Raw genomic sequence first — 18,651 nt, forward strand, 5'->3', positions numbered from 1 at the left:
CACTAAGTCCAGTGACCAAGGGCGGAGCGTGTAGCTGCGAGGCTGAGGGTACCCCCCGCCCCCGCCGGGATAGGCTTCTCACGCCGGGCGGGGCAGTGGGAGTACCTCAGACCAGCCCGGCTGTTGGAGACCCACCCGGGGAGGACGGCACCCCGGCTCTCCGACGTTTCCAACGGGCGGGCAGGCCTGAGACCCCATCATCATCGGAGCCACCGCTACCCACCCAAACTGAGCCCAGGTAGAGACCCCATCTTTGCTCACTATCAGGGCGTCCCACCCCAGGCACAGGCCAGCGTTTCCTGGGCACAGTCATTCCCAAAGGACCCCGCAGAGGAAAGGACCATCCTGGGAATTAAAGGTCAGAGTCCATGTTTTCGGAGCCGCCCGCAGGTCCGAGGACCCTGAGCCCTTCGAGGCCCCGCTCCGAGCCCCGAGGCAGCATCCTCCCTCTCCACCTTGGCCCGCCTCTGCAGGGCGCACCGAGGAAGGGGTGCCGACCCACAGAACTCCCCAGGCAGCTGGGCCTTGTCCGCAGTTATGCGGACAGTCAGCCCCCTCCACCAGGGCGGCACTGGCTACGGCCGCCACCGGGTCCCCAGAGAGGCTCTCCCAACCAGCTGCTCCCAGGGTCAGGTGATCCCTGGAGGGGGTCAAGCTCGAGGGCACTGCCGCATCACACGTACACAAGGGATGGGAGGGGCGTGAGGATGAAGAGAGACTCAGCAGAGCACCATCCACGCTGTGGGGGGAGAAGGACCCACTGCTCACCGCTCCCTGGGCCGGCCCACCCACGGGGCCAGCGGGCAGCATCCCCAACAGGCTGAGGGTGGGGCCTCCATCTCCTCCAGTGACCCCAAAACTCAGAGGGCGAGCGCCTGGCTGCTCAGGAAGCCCTACAGCACCCTCGGGCAGCAGCCCACCAACAAGCTCCTTCCCTCAGCCCATGTGCACACTCCTAACGACGTGACAAAAATGATGAAGACTCCTCCTGACATTTAATTAAAAATGACCACACAGGGACGTGCCTGGTGGTCCAGTGGTTAAGGCTCCACGCTCCCAGTGCAGGGCGCCCAGGTTTGATCCCCGGTCAGGGAACTAGATCCACATGCTTGCCGCAACTAAGAGCCCACTTGCTGCAACTAAAGATCCCGCACGCCGCAAGGAAGATCCCGCAGGCGGGCAACTAAGATCCGGTGCGGCCAAATAAATATTTAAAAAATGACTAAAGGGGGCTTCCCTGGCGGCGCAGTGGTTGAGAGCCCGCCTGCCGATGCAGGGGACACGGGTTCGTGCCCCAGTTCGGGAGGGTCCCGCATGCCGCGGAGCGGCTGGGCCCGTGAGCCACGGCCGCTGAGCTTGCACGTCCGTCCGGAGCCTGTGCTCCGCAGCGGGAGAGGCCACAGTGGTGAGAGGCCCGCGTACCGCAGTTTGAAGTTGGCTCTGAGAAGAGAAGAGCCCCTGCCTGGAGCCCAGCCAGTGCCCAGGGCGCCCGTTACCTCCCCGACTCCAGGCCTTCGCGCTCCTGCTCTGACCCAGGGCGCCCGTTACCTCCCCGACTCCAGGCCTTCGCGCTCCTGCTCTGACCCAGGGTGCCCGTTACCTCCCCGACTCCAGGCCTTCGCGCTCCTGCTCTGACCCAGGGTGCCCGTTACCTCCCCGACTCCAGGCCATCGCGCTCCTGCTCTGACCCAGGGCGCCCGTTACCTCCCCGACTCCAGGCCGTCGCGCTCCTGCTCTGACCCAGGGTGCCCGTTACCTCCCTGACTCCAGGCCGTCGCGCTCCTGCTCTGAAAGCTTGTCACGTTTGACTGCTTTCTGCCCAACAACAGATTCGCCACTTGCAAAACCACTCGGCCAATAAAATCTCGAGGGAGGGCGGCACAGTTCCTCACGCGCTTGGCTTTTTCTCTGGGGCGAAATCCAGACAGCCAGAGTCCTTCGGCGGGGGACTCCAGTGTGTGCCCGGCCCCGGCGTCCAGGGCTCCATGCCCCTCGGGGCCATCGGCACCACCGGCGGCCCCGGGTGGACGAGGGGCAGGGACCTGGCCAGGTGGGCTCACAGGACCGCCCCGCCTGCTGTTAATGTAGCGGGTTCTCCGCTCGTCCACAGAATCTTCTCCAGCGGGCGGGTATGTTCTGGATTTCCCAATGAGACACACCTACACGTGAAAAGAGCACAGGAAGTACTTCAGCAGGTTCCAATAGTATCTCAGCGTTCTCCAGGGAACTCTCTTGTTCTGGAGAATAAATTCCACGAAAGTCTTCGACACCTATCATGAAAGGAATCCTTATTTTAAAAAGTCATACCAACCAATGACTTAATATACTATCAGCAAAAGCCCACAAGAAGCTTCATTCCTGACTTCCACAGCGCCTAACAAACACGGCAGACCAAGGTCACCTTTACTGAGCCAACCAGCCGCACCCCACTGCACCCCTCTTCCGCCCCACACACAGACCCTGACGGTAACCCTGCAGGGCTCTCAAGGGGCAGCGCTGCCAGAGTGAGGAGAGCACGTGTGCACCTAGCAGAGCACCTGGCACGGCGGGGATGTCCAGTTCACGCTGTCCCCTTCCCCGTTCGCACGTCCAGACGAAGGCTGCCCTCAGGAGCCCCGGGGAGAGCCAGGCCCCGTCTGGCAACGCTGCAGTGGGTACAGCGTCTCTGGACGTCCTCTCCGGGCCTGAACCCGATGAAGGCGAATCTGGTTGCATCAGAGCCATCCCTCACTGCTCTCCAGCTGTGCCACCTGCTAAATGTGTGATCTCGGGCAGGTGACAACTTCTGTGTGCGTGGAATAAGGCGTGGCACGTAATCAGTCCTCAATTAACAGCTGCTGTGTGTGGACACCGCACTTGCACCTGACCCCCGAACCTTCCAGTTATAGGAAACCTGAGGTTCGGAGAGATTAAGCAATGCTCTGTGGTCTCCAGCAACCAGTAACGGAATAGCAAATGCAAACATCAAAACGGTAGGATCCTCGTACCTACGTGACCCGAACTCCAGCAAAATTCCATCCAACCTCAGAAGACTGACTTGCCAAAAGAGAGGACATGGAAGAGCACGACGTGAAGGCTCTGAAGGTGAGCCCTAAAGGACACTTCCCAAACGACCTTGAGCAGCGACAGCAGTGTACCTGAAGCCGACAGAGGGGCCCAGCGCAGGCAGCTGAGCCCGAGCGAGGGCCCGGCACCGGCCGGCGAGCTGCTGCTCCCTAGTTGGCAGTGAGGACACAGGCAGGGAGTGTCTGTGATGTGCCCCCGAACGCACTGCCAGGAAGTGGCAAGTCGAGAGTCAAGCTCAAACCTTCGATCCTTTTCACCACCGTCACGCAATCAAGCTGAGATCGGGTGACAGGTTGTCGTGTTTAGTTTTTCACAAAAAGCACTGAGGTCCACAGAGTCTCATGAAAGAAAGTTAACAGAGATTAATGAAACCAATGTCAATGGTTCCCCTGACTCTCTCAGTAGTTCAAGCCCCCTGCGTGGTAAGCAGGTCGGCCCCGACCACCTGGCAGGGTCACAGGCAGTGCAAGGGTCAATTTCTACCTGGAAAAGTTCATTTCAAGCAAATCTGAACTAATAAGCCTTTTGATGAGGACATGTGAAATCCTTTTGAGCTTCTGAAGCCATTTCAGCCTGTAATTTGGGACCCTAAGTCCGAAGTTAGAGCGTTCAGCCCCAGGCAGCACTACGGCCAGAAACCTGTAGCGAAGCCAAGCTGACACCCACTCTGCGAGGGTCCCCGAGGGGCAGTCACAGTTTCTGGAAAAGGGATGAAGACCTGCTGAGGGTTCCTGCAGAGCTGCCACAGGGCGGGAGAAGGAAGTACCAGAGCGCCTGCAAAGCAGGGACCTGCAGGCACAGAACAAGCCTCTGGACCCGCCAGTGATGGACGGGGATGCTGGGATCAGCAAGGGCACCTCTGGGACAGTCACACCTGCAACCATCCCAGTGCCGTCTACGGTTCTGTGACAAGGACGGCCCCAAGCTCTCCATCTAAACACCTCGGTGTCGCCCGCCGAGGACAGCCCAGGTGACCAGGACGCACCCTCTTGGTGGAAGGAATCCTAAGACAATCCTCCTCTACGTGGAAGCCACAGGTCGTCCCCACCTCGGTGATGAAATCCAGGTACCCTCGGTACTGGGTCTTCTTGCTCTGCCTCCGCTGATACTTCCCAACGAAGTCAAAGAAGCAGCAGGGCAGGACGAAGAAGCGGCAGTTGTAGGAGGACCTTCAAAGACAATCAGCGACATGGAAACCCACAGTCTTAAAGAGATTCAATAAAGAAAAGTCCTCAGAAAGCCACGCAGCAACGGTGTGCCCGGGGAAAACGCAAACGAGGTGCTACTGGCTCATTTTGTTTTTTATATAAAAAGAAGCATATAGCCTTACCCAATTTAATTTCTAGAAACAATGCAGCATAGCACCTTTTCAATAAAATATGAATCTAATTACTTCTATTAAAAATATTTTTTCTATTGCAATTATGATCATCAACTGTAATCTAAAACTTTCTCAAGTACTTGGAGATTTCAGCTGTTGGACAGGAAATTTCAGAGGTAAGCAAAAAAAGATTATGATTTGCTCCTTGACCTATATTATCCTAAAACAGTCCAAAAGGATGGCCCTGGAAGGTGTTATGCTTAGTGCAATGAAGTCAGACAGAAAAAGACACATACTGTACGTTATCACTTGTCTGCTGAATCTACAAAACAAAACGAATGAAAATAACCGAAACGAAACAGACTCACAGATACAGAGAACGACTTCGTGGTCACCAGCGGGGAGAGGGAAGCGGGGAGGGGCGAGGCAGGGGTAGAGGAGTAAGAGGCACAGCCTACTACGTATAACACAGATAAGCCCCAGGGATATGCTGTACAGCACAGGGAACACAGGAAGTATTTTATGATAACTACCAATAGAGCATGACCAAAAAATTTTTAATCGCTACGTTGTACTCCTGAAACTATATAATATTGTAAATCAACTGTACCTAAAAGAAAAGGGGTGGGGAGGGCATTAAAAAAATAAATAAATAGAACAGTCCAAAAGAACCTTGGATAAAAGAGACCCGGCAATGAAACGTGAAAGGGCAGCAAGGTAACGCGCATCTTAAAGAAGTCTGCCCGAGGCAGAGCGCCCAAAACTGAGACAAAACATTTCAGCAGAGGTCTCTACTCTGAAAGACAAACCCTCCTGCTATCAGGAAAAACACACCTTTCAACACTGGATATAAACACTGTGGAAGTAATCACAACGAAAATATAATGTGAACATGTGAACCACATACATAATTTTATATTTTCTAGTATCCGTATCTCCAATAGCAAAATAAAACAGGTGGAATTTATTTTAAATTTAACCCAATATATCCAACAGATTATCGTCTCATCAATCTGGACCAGCCACACTTCAAGTACGCGATAGCCCCAAGCAGCCAGTGGCTACGGTTCTGGACAGCGAGGTTTAGGCAACAAAACATCCCCAGCCACCACTGTGCTAACACCTCCACCTACTCACCTGGCCGCAATCACAGGTATCCATGGCGTTAGTTCATCGGAATGGTTTCCGATTAACCAATCGACGTCCGGGAAGAGGGTCTTATCATTTGGCGTGATTGCACTTTCCTACAAGAAAGACACAGAACAAGACTGAACGTGTAGTAAATAGAATCAGAGCACGGAGGGAAACAACAAATGCAACCACCCCTGCAGAACCGCAGCTGTTCCCGGCCCGGTCTCAGCCCCTCTGGGCTGCAGGTCTTCATTTGCAAAAGGCGGAAGCTGGGCCAGGAGTGAGGAAGTGTGTGCCCAGCCCGGCCTGCCCGAGGGCACGGCTCCTGACAACTTTTAGCATCATCGCTGCGCCGATGAGCCAACAACACTTCTGGACGCTCATCTTCTTTTGATATTAAAAATAGCCTTTTTACATAAATATAAGACACCTAAAGGAGACAGGGGACATGTGAACCACTTTACTTTTGACAGGAGGAGGGGCAAGAAACGGCCTGCAGAGGGGTGAGCGGAAAGCTGGGAGGTCTGAGGCTGACTTGACATAGACCCTGATGCACTTACACAACCCGCGGAATGAGCGCATCTATGAAAAGAGAAAATATAGGAAGAATTTGCAGAAGTGTGCACCAGCCTTTGCTATCACACTATTACCTTTTGTGAACTCTCAGACAGCAAGTTTTTACCCACTGAACAGGCATGTTCACCACTGTGATCGTTTCTGTAGTTAAGCTGGGAACAGCTTGCTTTGAGGATTTAAGAACTTTAAGTGAACACCTTATCCTTTCTGCTAATCAGCAGGCCGTCATTAATTATCAAAGTCAACAGTCTCAATGGTGAAGATGTCAGTGAGAACTGGAGACTGTACAGCCGAAACTAACACAACACTGCAAATTAACTATACTTCAATGTAAAACAAAGGGTTAAAAAAAAAAACTGGAAAGAGAGACTATATAACCACTCAAAATCCACTAATTTTAGAATTGAAGAATGAACCCCCACGGCAAGTAAGCAGACGTGTTAGTTCTCGGTCAGAACAAATGGGGAAGACACGATGTTAACCCTCACTTTGACGGCCACAGGAGTGTTTTGCAAAGCTGACGGATATAAAAATTGAATTTAAATTCATCTTTTTGGCTCTTGAATAAGCATATGTGCTTCTATTTTCACATATATTAATACTATTTATTCTTTCTTCCCACCCATTCTACATTTAAATTTGCCTGCCCCTTTAAATGGTCTATATTTACAAAAACGAATTACGCTTAGTAATTACCACAATCACGTTTACAGTTTTCTTTCCAACAACATGCTAGACGAGAAAGCTCTACCTGTCTACCTGCCAGCCTCCACCCTCACATTTAACACGGGAAGATGCAGGACTCTTCCTCCAGCTCGGCGACCAGAGGTCCAGGTGTAACGAGAAAAAAATGCAGAAGAGGTGAGACACAGCACTCCTACTAGCAGGCCTTCACTGAGTGATGGGTGGGGTTTCCCCCACTCCACAGGGAACCTCGAATAAAGAACCAGAATCTTCCACCTGTTCTCCAAGGGGCACGTTGTGCCAGCCAGCTCTTCCTTGGGGTCATGATTTAAACAGAGCCTATTCAACTGCTGTGTGAACTTTTTACCCAAAGAAATCATTTTGCTGTTTCTCCCGGGACACAGGGGATTTGGGAATCAACCACGTTATTCCCTTAGCTTTGATCATCAGCCTCATCGAAATTCAGAGCCCAATTCTATTACCTGTGTGAGGACACGTGGTCTGTGCATGTGGCTGCAGAGCCTCCCCTGGTCCTTCATCTGGTTTACCACCATTCCTCAAACCTGAGATTTTTTTTAAATGTTCTAATTTATTGTAATGTATGAATATACAAGCAAATGTAAACTCTTATAGCATAGAACAAAGTATAAATATATAATGAGAAACTGAGCAAATAAAAAGCTGTCGGGCAGCTGCAATGAACCTCCCTTCCTCCAATGTTTTTATATTTTGCAATAATATTCTCAACTTTAATAGAAAGGCAAAGAGAAAATATCCAAATAAGTCTTGAAACTTTCGTTTTCTTTTCACAGATGAAATGATATACCCGAGATCTGCTTGGAAACCACGGCTGGGCTGATGCTGTGGTCGGGGAGGGGGAGGGATGAGACGAAAGAATCGCTGAGGCGGCCGATGAGTTGCTGGGGCTTGGCACGCGGGCGTCTCTCCACTCCGGTATATTCCTGACGTTCTCCACGACGAAAAGCGAATGCCCTTTTCATTTCTCCAGTCGGCATCCTGCCCTCGGGCGGATGAGACGTCGCGTCCCGGTCACCCCCGCGCGTCTTCACTCGGGGAAAGGGTCTAGAGGCGATGCGGGCAGCTGCACAGCAGAGGCCCCATGGCGCCCCGGGGCCAAGGGTGCAGCCCCACCGTCACGCTCCCCCGCCGGCTTGGAGGCCTGGGCTCTTAGAGACCAACACCGGGAAACGCTACAGCCCTGACCTGCCACAGGGTGCTGCGGAGGAGACACCCCTCTCTGATGGCTCGGAGCTGCTCTGGACCACGGCAGGGTGGACGGGGCTCCCTCCAGCCCCGCGGTCACGACTGAGGCGAGGTGTGCTGTCCGTCCCCGCTGGACGGCTGCACGTGTGCAGCCCGGTCCGGCCACTCCACTGCGCTCCCCTCCTCCGACTCCTCGCCGGCTCGCCGTCTTGCTGGAGGCCACTCCTGGCCACGCTGCTCACAGAGTGGGACCGCCCATGGTGCCCCTGCCCTGGCCCGGTCCTGGCAGGGTGGGCACCCACTGCCTAGCGGAAGTCTGAACATGCGGCCTGTCCCAGGCACCAGAGGAGATGCAGAGGAGGGGTCGTCCTCCGCCCCCGCCACCCAGGCAGCCAATAGCCCCCTCGGGCACCCACAGGAGATGCAAAGGGCCTGCGGCAGACCCGGGGGAGGAGACACGCCTCCGGCTCCGGCATCCCTCCTTCGGTTTAACCAGAAGGCTGTGGAGGTCTAAAGCTTCATCCGCTCCTACAGTCTCAGGGCACTGAGACGAATGTGGACTGCTGTGGTTATGAGCATCTCTGACTGGCCCGTACACAGAGACACCCCTTCAAATAACCGCGCTGAGGTCAAGGGCAGGGACAGCGCCAGTACCTCTAAGTGCGTCTCTGGTCCGTACATGTCCCAAACTTTTCGTCTTCGGACATCAATCCCTCTGCCTGGATGCTGAAACGAGGAATTTCAGGAATCAAAGGTCCAGGTCAGTACACCACAATAAATTAGCAAGAACAGATCAAACTCTGCAGGTATCACCCCCTGCGTTAAGTGCAGGAGACCCTCAGCTCCTCGGCTGCTGAGAACAGACACTTGCGTCCTGCGGGGCACAGACAGAACCTGTGCTGCCGAGGCTTCGGGAAGGGGAACAGAGCCAAGGCGTGCAAACACCTCCACGGCCACACGCAGCCCTGGGAAATACGCCTGCCCGGAAAGGGAGCCAGCTCCTCTGAGCTGGTCAAGTTCAGCTCTCGGGCTCACCTTCTCTTCCAGCCCCCAGACGAGCCTCGTCCTCAGGGTCGTTCTCATCCAGCGCACCCTGACCACACGCAGCTCTCCCGGGGCCCCACCCCCATGTCTCCACCCACTGGCTCCTAGTCACCACCAGATGCGCTAACACCCCACAGACAACCTGTTCACAGGGGTCACAACTGCAGCCTCACTCTTTTACAAAGCACCTCAGAAAGCCCCGTCTAACAACCCCATTCCAAAGTCCCACAGGTGAGGACAAATGTGTCTGTCCATAAGGCAGGATGCTACGGTCACAAGAAAACCAGCCTTCGGGTCACCACGACTGGGCTGCAATCCCCACTGTCACTCTCAAGCACGAAGCTCACTGGGCCAGGTGACGGCGCTGCTGCACCCAGTGCACTGGCCTCGCCGGACGCCACGAGACACCGGGGGAAAGCTGACGCCTGCGAGTCCTGAACTGCTCCCAGGGCCGGGGCTGTTCTCAGCTCTCAATGCCTCTACTTCACAATCCAGAAAATGGGTGCAAGACTGACTATCACAGTTTTACATGTGTATGTGTATCAATACAATACACGGGTGCCTGACTGTCCTCTGAGCTAGAATCTAAACTTCTCTAGGGCAGAACCCACCTTATCCTTTATTCCCCTCTCTGTGCCTTGAAATGGTGTGTTTTCCAAAGAAAATACTGACAACAAAAACATCAGAGCTGCTGAAAGCGTGCTGTTCCGCAGGCCGAGTGTCTGAGAACCCTTTTCTAGTCTCACGAGACCGCTGTCTTTGGTCCTGTTTACAAGCTGCCCACCCCACAGAGTTTGCAACCAGCCACTATGCCGACAGCCAGGCCACCTCTGAATCCCGATCGGACCAGCAGAGAAAGACCCTGTGCTGGGCCTGAAGACGCTCTAGCGAAGGTACGAGAAACGGCCCCAAGCATGCTTTACCCCTTCTCTGCTCAGGATGTGGACCAGGAGGCCGTTCCCACAACCGAGGTCGACAAAGCACTGCCTGGCTGTCTCTCCCCGCTCAGCTCTCTCTTCTTCCCATAGAATCTAAGCAAACAGAAAAAAAAAAAACCAAAGTCAGTTTGTGATTCACTTCACCCCAGAGTAATTCAGACACAACCCCACCTGGAACTGCAGATCCTCTCCCACAACAGGAGGAGCGGCCTCCTCCGAGGCCCCGGGCGTCCGCGCATGTGATGCCCGGGTGAGCAGAGCGAGGCGGGATCTGCCCACGGCCCTGGCCGGATGCTGCGCGGGCATCAAAGCCTTCTTCTTCCACCCAGAGTCCACGTTCACGTGGTCATCTCTGGGCAAGAGCTGTACACATTACTGTCAGTTCCTTCAGGCATTCTCTCAATTCTTCAAGTGTTGTATACTTTGAGAAGCAATGTTATTTCGAAGACTAAGAGAATTACGGCTGAAAGGCAATTGCAAGGTATCTCCTCTAAACATCTCATAGATGAGAAAATCAAGACTACGAAGTTAAAGGCCTGCCCAGATCCAGGTGGTCAGCAAGGCAGCCGAGAAGGTCTAGAACTGGAAACACTGAACGCAAGGACTGCTAGGTAGGCATGTGCGTATCAGATGGGCCCCGACGGCAGCTCCCAGACGTAGCCAGCATCTCCGTGTTCTGCGCTGACTACTAATCAGGAAGGCACTGCTTCAGTTCAATTCCTGACGTTACATTTCACAATTCAGACTCGTTCTACATTCATGCAAGAGCACCATGCAAAGTTAAAAAAAAAAAATCCCTTGTGTAACCAACCCTGGCCAACTGAACTGTAGAAGTCCTGAGCTACCCGGAGCAACCTCCCGCCCTTCCACCTAAACTCAGCCCGCTCAGCCTTACCAGCAGGTAGGCAGCAAGAGCCACGTCTTCATGCACGAACTTCTCAGGGTCAGTTACTTCAGGCCACACCTACAACATTTGCAAGGGCATGTGTAAGTTTTCACCGCATCTGTGTGTGGAGTCTGAAGCAAGACTGTGGAGTTAAGACATTGTCTGTAAGACATTTAGGTGGGGCCGCTGGGCATCAGAGGAAAATGCTGAGCTATGCTACCCTCGTCACTTATCTAGACAAGTATGACAGACAAGGAAATGAGGGGCGGGGGGGGGGGTCGAGGAAGCAAAGGCGCAGGGGTCAGGAGGTCAGTGCTGCACCCTCTGGCCTGTCAGTGAGTTGCCGTCACTTGTCAGGAGTGTCACTCAGCTGTTTGTCCCCGTCTCCCGATCTGTAAAGCGGGGATTGACTCTGCCTTAATTACCACGCAGGATGACCAGCAGGTACTGTGAAACTAGAAAATACTGGCTGTGCACGTGTGAGGCCTCGTTACTAACATCAGTAACGTGCAGAACGCGAGTTTGGCAGATGAGAAAAAAACCGATGGCCAATACTAAACGTTCAGATTTCTGTTTCCAGTCTAGTGGATTAGAGAGTTTGGAGGAACCATCTCGCCAAGGACAATTTTAAAAGCTGGAAGAATAAAGAAGTCCCTTCTTAAAGGTACTAAACAGTAAGATAATGAAGAAGCGCTAGGCCAGGACCTGGGAGAGAAGGCGAGGCCAGCCGAGGCCAGCCAGCCCCAGCAGGAACGCCTGAGACGCTGGGGGATGCTCTGCTACACAGCAAGAGGGGACTGACACAAAAACACGTGGCAACGATGAACCGTGGTTACTTCTAGGAGAAGGGAGGGAGATACGAACAGGAAGAGTACAAAGTAGGTTCAACTCTGTTAGCACAGGCGCCTCGGAGATATTGCGGGTTCAGTTCCAGACACCCCAACAAAGTAAATATTGCAGTAAGGCGAGTCACGCAGATTTTTTGGTTTTCCAGTGCATATAAAAGTTCCGTTTACACTACAGAGTAGTCTATTAAGTGTGCAATAGCGCTGCGTCTAAGAAAACAATGGACGTACTTTAATTAAAAAATATTTTATTGCTGGGAATTCCCTGGCAGTCCAGTGGTTAAGACTCAGCACTTTCACAGCAGAAAGCGTGGGTTCAATCCCTGGCTGGGGACTTAAGATCCCATAAGCCGCCTGGGGCAGCCAAAAACTAAAATACTTGATCGCTAAAAATGCCAACCATCACCTGGGTCTGCAGTGAGTTACAGCAGTAACATCGAAGGTCACTGATCACAGGTCACCGCGACAAATACAATAATAATGCAAAAGTCTGAAATATTGTGCAAATTACCAAAATGTGACACAGAGATACGAAGTGAGCAAACGCTGTTGGAAAACGGCGCCAATAGACCTACTCCGTGCAGGGCCGTTACAAACCTTCAATTCGTAAAAGCTACAATATCTGCAAAGCACAATAAATGGAGACATGCTTGTGATACTTTATTTCTTAAGCTGGGTGTGAATACACAGATGTTTGTGGTTACCTTGTTTTTACATCTTCAAGTTAAGGACCTTTTACAAAATTGGTCTCCTTTTTGGAAGTATGTGCTTTTGTACTTTAATTTTTCATATATTTTCTTCAAATACCTTTATGTTTATACTAAAGAATTATGGTAACTTAGTATTTAAATATTCCATTATTTTAAATTAAATTATTCTCCTTTTGTTCTCTTGAAAAAAAATAGTAACGTGCCAAAACAAAGCAAGACACAAAAACCAAATCCTTCTCCACAGCGTAACTGCCAATGTTTTCATGGTCTGCATCCCTAACTATGTCAAAGTCCAGGCTGCGATGTGGGGCCCTGGGTGGGTATGTTTTGACTTAATGTCTGCATTTGTAGCTCACAGGCGAAACGACGTCACCTGGAGCAGCTTGGTACATCACCTCGTTTCAATGGGGGTGGGGGAAGTCACAGACGTCTCTGCCCAGAATTACCTTGGTCATGTCTTTATACTTCTCTTTAAGCGCCTGGTGAACCCTGCTGTACTTCATGATGGAAATGAGGGACAGGGTGCTTTTGAACCCACTCTGCCTGCTCTCCACACACCACCTGGCCAATCTGGCCAGCAGCTCTTCTCCAAGCCAGGTGGGTTTGGGATACACAATGCCATCTGAATGCCATCTTTCTGGACAGAAAATTAAAACAGATATGAACCTTTGAAAATAAGAGAGATATGAGTAAGTACAGCTGGTTTCAATTCTTATTTTCAAATTACACATTTCTTTGCCAAAAGAAGAGAGAAATTAAGACAGCTACGATGACAAAATATGGTACCCCAAACACAAGACAATCTGGAACTAGTTACAGAATTTTCATCCTACAGAGAAAAACACATTTAAAAAGTAGAAAGAGTTCCTCCTCTCTTGCAAACGTTGTTAAAATGCATTCACACATCTTACGACGCCCATCAGCCCAACGACAAAGTCCCTCTCGCCTCCCGCTTCACGCACCGATCAGCTAGATGCTCAAACGTTTACGGATCGCTCTAACTTTCCTAGGGTTTACACATGTCACATGTGCTACCCAGATGTAGAACGCTGGCCCACTGAGTACTCCCCATCCAGGAAGCTGAGCGCTCGGTCACCAAGCTGAGGACACACACACAGTCCCTGTGGCTCACAGTCCTTCTAGGTCACCGTGTGTCCTCTGCCACCAAAATGCAGAGGCTGCGGCCCTGTCTGTTCTGTTCGCCGCTCGACCCCGGCCCCAGCAGTGCCTGATCACGGCGGGCGCTCGCTGTCTGGGCGCCGAGTAAACGCGCAACCCGCGGGCCTAGGTCACGACAACACATCCACCGAGGCTGCGGCCCAGGCAGTGCGATGAAGGGGAGAGGCATCAAGTTTGCTGGCGCACAGAAAAGGAGGTGGCGTCCAGAAGCACAGGCGGCTGGGTGACGGGGCAGAGCTGGAGGCAGGCGCGGGCCAGGGGCAGGGGCAAGGGGTCGCCGGTCTGGTGAGAGTTACGACTGTCAGGTTTTTGCCACCAGGCGCATCAAAGGGACACAGCTCACTCCCATAAGTAACAGGTGCCAAGTGTCCGCTGAGAAACACGCCCCAAGACGCTCACCTTTCCCGTCCCTTCCCTTCGGAAGCTATCCTGCTGGGGCTGATGGCCTCGGGCCTTTCCTCTGCTCTTCCTGGGCCCCACGCTATTTCCCAGGTATCACCGGGGTCATCACGGCTTCCCCCTCACCCGCTCAGGCCTCAGGGGCCTCTCCCGCCCACCCTGGTACGATGGGCACAGCACTGCCCTTGCCAATGAAGGGACCGGGAATAGAGGCCTGAGCCACCTCTCACTTCTCTGCCCGGCACTCAGCACCACCTGGCATTAGAGCATTCACCTGTCTCTCCCGGGCCTTGCTGACCCCCAGCTGCCCAGCACAAGCACACGGTGGGCACACCGAAGTCCTGCTGAAGCCAAGCACGGACCAGGAGTGCTGCATCCCACGGTGGCAACCACCAGACGTCCATTTAACTCGTGTTCTGCTGAGAAGGCCCCATACCTGGCCCCACGGTGTGGCCAGCTCCCAACGCAATGCAGGTGACAGCTGCCCGGCAGGGCAACGACAGGAGATGTCAGCCGGGAAAGATGGGGAGTAGCCACCCAGGCACTCGGAAGCTCATGGAGAACAGGGGCTGGGATTCCACCGCATCAACCACACTGAGCGCCTGCCGCGGCCGGACTCGGGCCGGGCTTCCCCAACCAGGCGAGGGGACAGCAGCCTCCAGCGCTCACCCCGCAGCTCCGCCATCGGCACCCCCTGGGTGACCCACACGGGCACACCCGGCTTTCCCACGGGGTCTGCCCTCACTCTCCAGGGGAGAGGAAAGGGCCTCGGGGCAAGGCCCCTTGGGGAGCATTTAACAACCGGCAAGAGGCTTCACCCCGGCCGACCCTGAGTACCCCACCCAGCGTGTAAGCCTACAACAGGTCCCTGGGAAGCCCGGCCCAGCCCCCTCCTGGGGGGCTCAAAGATGATTAAACCCGTTTCAGAGATGAGAAGACTGAGGGCCACAGAGGCAACGTACCCAAGCTCAATGCTGGTGGGGAAACGCAGGTCTATGTGACTCCAAAACCAAGCTATTCCCAATGCAGCCCTCAGCTCCCTAGGAAACCACGTGCAAAGCCCATCCCCAAGGCTGTCTTGAAAGAATAGACGCATGTGGCTCTCAGGAAAACACCAGCAGAAGAACAGCAAGCGATTTAACCTTCCTCTGACTTTTTCATTTAAAAAATACCAAATGGAAGTAAGTCAAATTTCACACTGTCCAGACAGGCCCAAACACCACGTGGAATTAAGGGAACGGATGAAACTGCTGCTTTTATGATAAACATCACAGAACACCCGCTACGTCTAAGACCCCGTGAGCCTCAGTGGACAACGAAAAAGAAGGTTCCACTTATCACCCGTTACCAAGGGGTAAGAAATAACAGAACAACGAATGCACTGTGTTTATTTGGATCCGGTGCTAGAACCAGGTGCTACTAGCCATCGAGGCTGCACAGAATGCACGGGCCCTCCAGCCAGGCTGTGAGCACCCAGTGCCAACAGGAACAAGGGCGCGTCAGGGAAATGCCAACCAGAAAGCACGCTCCCACAAACCCGAACCGCCTAAGAGGCAGTCCCTGCTGCTCCTTGGTGACCGGAATCTTACAGCTGCCTAAAGAAATCACTGACTGGGGACTTCCCTGGGGGCGCAGTGGTTAAGAATCCGCCTGCCAATGCAGGGGACACAGATTCGAGCCCTGGTCCACGAAGATACTACATGCCGCGGAGCAACTAAGCCCAGGCGCCACAACTAGTGAGCCAGCGCTCTAGAGCCCGCGAGCCACAGCTACTGAAGCCCGTGCGCCTAGAGCCCGTGCTCTGCGATAAAAGATGCCACCACAATGAGAAGCCCGCGCACCGCAACGAAGAGCAGCCCCCGCTCGCCGCAACTAGAGAAAGCCCGCGCACAGCAACCAAGACCCAACGCAGCCCCCCCAAAATAATTAATTCATTAATTTAAAAACATCATTGATTTAAAGCATCAATCACTGAGAGAAGAATAAGTTATTCGGTCCTTACCATTCTCCTTCGCTCTGACTGAGCTGAATTTGATACACGTTGCTCGTCTTAACCTTTAAATTCCCTTCACTGTCTTCTTCCAAAGGTAAAAAAATTACGGTTCCATTGAGGACATCTGGGGGGAAAAAGATAGGGATAATCGATTAAAGTGCTTAGTTCAGAGTCTCATCAAAAGCGGTCTTAAAAAAACAGTACTGAATCCACCGTGCCTTCAACCCCCAGGGCTTTTCCCCACTCGATTTACATCAGCGAACGTCCTGGCCACGGCCCATCCCCAAGCCTGCACCGCGCCGAGCTGAGCGTAGTCCTGAAAGGGCCCCCCCGTGGAGGAGCGGTGCTCACCAAGAGGAAGAGGACAGGCTTAGCCCGCCCTGCTCTTCTGCGAAGCCCATGTGAGAATGCAGACATCCACGTTTGAAGGCCTCGTGGGCACTGATGCGCTCATCTCCTCAGGCCAGGAGAGGTGAAGTTTAAAAGGTGATAAAAGCTGGAAGGGCTCCTGAACTAGTCTGGGCAGCAGGGTCAGCGAGGGCCTCCTGGAGGAGGGAACACCCGCGAAGAGTCTTACAGGGGCACAGAGGCCCGCAGTACTGGGGGGCGGGGAGGGGGTATGCAGCCACCAGTAGTAATTCAGCAGCGCTGCTTGTGGTGGACAGAACAGCCTCCAGAGACACCCACACCCTGATACCCAGAACCTGTGACCACACGGAGTTGTTTCATGGCAAAAAGGGACTCTACAGATGTGAAGAGGGTTATGGACCTCGGAAGAGAGAGAGTATCCTGGATTACACAGGTGGGCCCCGTCTAGCCATGTGAGCCCCGAAAAGCTGAGAACCGTCTCCAGCTAGAGGCAGAAAAGATGCAGCAGCAGGGGAAGTCAATGAGGCTCTGAGCGTGAGTCAAATTCGGCACGGGTGCGGCTCTGAGATGTAGGGAGGCCTCCACGAGCTGCCCCAGGAGCTGGCCTTTTCCCTCATCCCTTTACCACTCATGGTCCAGCGCTCCTTCACCATCTTCCCCAAGCCTTCCAGGCACCACCCCAATCCACAACCCCACCCTCTGTACTAAGGAGTCACATTTCTACGTGCCCCCTCCAAAAACAATGAAAAATCTACAACCTCCCTGGGGCATGGCAAGGAAACTGGCAGACTAAGTGCCTTTAGTGCCTTTTCACTTACTGGCTGGTTTTTAATCTAACTGCAGCCTCTGCGAGAGATTCTCCCCGGGACCAAACTCTAGGCAGGCTCCTCTGAGGCCTGTCTCAATTAGGGTTCAACCTTGGCCTATGAAGACCTGAACAAACATTGTCACAGCTCAAGGCCACATCCCTAGCATGACCCTAGGCCCCCTTAAAGTGCCCACCTGAAAAAACTCAAGGTTGAGAGAAGAATAGACTGTTCCAGCCCACACCTGAGCAAGAGCCCCTGGGACCGCCTCTGTGGGAGGGGAGGTCCTAACATCCACAGGCACCAGTTAGCAAACCCAGATGGTGTCACAGGGACTGATCCCCACCTTTCCTGCTTCTGGTTAATTTTTCACCTCCCGGGCTCTACCGCTCCATCCTCTTCCTTCATTCTCCCTGTAAAAAGCCCAGTCACCTCTGCACAAATCGCAGTGGAGTTCAGTTCACGCTGGACTCTTCCCCCTACTGTGATAGTGCATTACCAATTAAAACCTATCCTTGCCACTTTCACTAGTGTCCGGCTCTATGTATCTTTGACACCTGCCACTATCAGAAATACTCTTACCTTGCACGACTATTTCTCTCTTCGGAGCACAAGAATGCGCGTTCATTTTTGGGATGACGGTTCTGAGAATCACGTCGAGCTCGTGCTGAGCCTCTAGCTGTGATTCCGCCCCGGAGCGGGTGAAGAAGGCTAGCATCTCTCGATTGCCGCTGGCGAGGCTCCGGGAGAAATCGTCCCAGAGAGAATCCAGGTCCGGGGCGGGGAAGTCGCCCTCCCCGGCTCCAGCCTTGCCGGGCTGCCCACGGGCCCCAGAGAGCAGAGGCGCTTTGGCTGCTTCCCGCTGGTCCTCCCCTTGCTGGCGCCGGCCCTGGTTCTCCTGGGGGCCCTGCTCGGGGACTGCGCCCGGCCGAGGGCCCGGCCCCCCCTCGGGGAAACACTGGCCGTGTCCCGGCCCCTCCTTGGGCCCGCATCCCGCCGGGGCACGCTCCTCCGGCTCGGGGCCTGAGCTCGGCCGGGGGCCGGAATGCTCGACCCGGGGCAAGCAGGCGCTCCGCCGGGCCTCCAGGCGAACGCCACACAGCCGCTTGTTGGCCACCTGCGGCCTCTCCACCCACACGGCCACCGCCGCCCAGAAGCCCCCAGGGAGCAGCGAATGCGGATCGCGAACTGCAACCCTTCCCAGCTCCGCCATGTTCTGTCTCCGCCGAGAGCCTCGGAGGCGCGCCGGGATGACGCACGTTACGGCGCGGCGTGTTTGCGTCATGGGGGCGGGACGCCGCGGCCGGAAGTGAAAGGGAAGAAGACGGACCCACTTCCTTTCCTGCTTTGGGTTCTTTATCGTTATTCGGCTGGGGAGTTCGGGGCTGAGGAATTTTTTTTTAAATTTTGTTTTGTTTTATACAGCAGGTTCTTATTAGTTATCCATTTTTTACATATTAGTGTGTACATGTCAATCCCA

The 18,651-nt window shown here is 53.7% G+C and overlaps 1 protein-coding gene across 13 annotated transcripts in view; it reads right to left on the reverse strand.

Moving 5' to 3' along the window:
- Nucleotides 1-18,425, reverse strand: part of TRMT44 (tRNA methyltransferase 44 homolog) — a 37,192-nt gene extending 18,767 nt beyond the window's left edge. For 8 of the 13 annotated variants that reach the window (XM_073804796.1, XM_073804795.1, XM_073804793.1 and 5 more), the window contains exons 1-9: nt 17,754-18,423; nt 16,006-16,120; nt 12,872-13,091; nt 10,880-10,948; nt 9,970-10,077; nt 8,657-8,728; nt 5,525-5,631; nt 4,052-4,235; nt 1,757-2,159 (exon numbers count right to left, since the gene is read on the reverse strand). In XM_073804796.1, coding sequence (XP_073660897.1) covers nt 1,757-2,159; nt 4,052-4,235; nt 5,525-5,631; nt 8,657-8,728; nt 9,970-10,077; nt 10,880-10,948; nt 12,872-13,091; nt 16,006-16,120; nt 17,754-18,384 — 1,909 coding nt within the window. In that variant the 5' untranslated portion in view covers nt 18,385-18,423. Of the gene's footprint in view, nt 1-1,704; nt 2,160-4,051; nt 4,236-5,524; nt 5,632-8,656; nt 8,729-9,969; nt 10,078-10,879; nt 10,949-12,871; nt 13,092-16,005; nt 16,121-17,753 lie in introns of all 13 variants that reach the window. The other 5 variants (XM_073804798.1, XM_073804799.1, XM_033856608.2 and 2 more) reach the window with 4 other exon arrangements.
- Nucleotides 18,426-18,651: the final 226 nt, after the last annotated feature.

The sequence above is a fragment of the Tursiops truncatus genome, chromosome 5 (genome assembly GCF_011762595.2).
Source record: "Tursiops truncatus isolate mTurTru1 chromosome 5, mTurTru1.mat.Y, whole genome shotgun sequence".
Taxonomy (NCBI): domain Eukaryota; kingdom Metazoa; phylum Chordata; class Mammalia; order Artiodactyla; family Delphinidae; genus Tursiops; species Tursiops truncatus.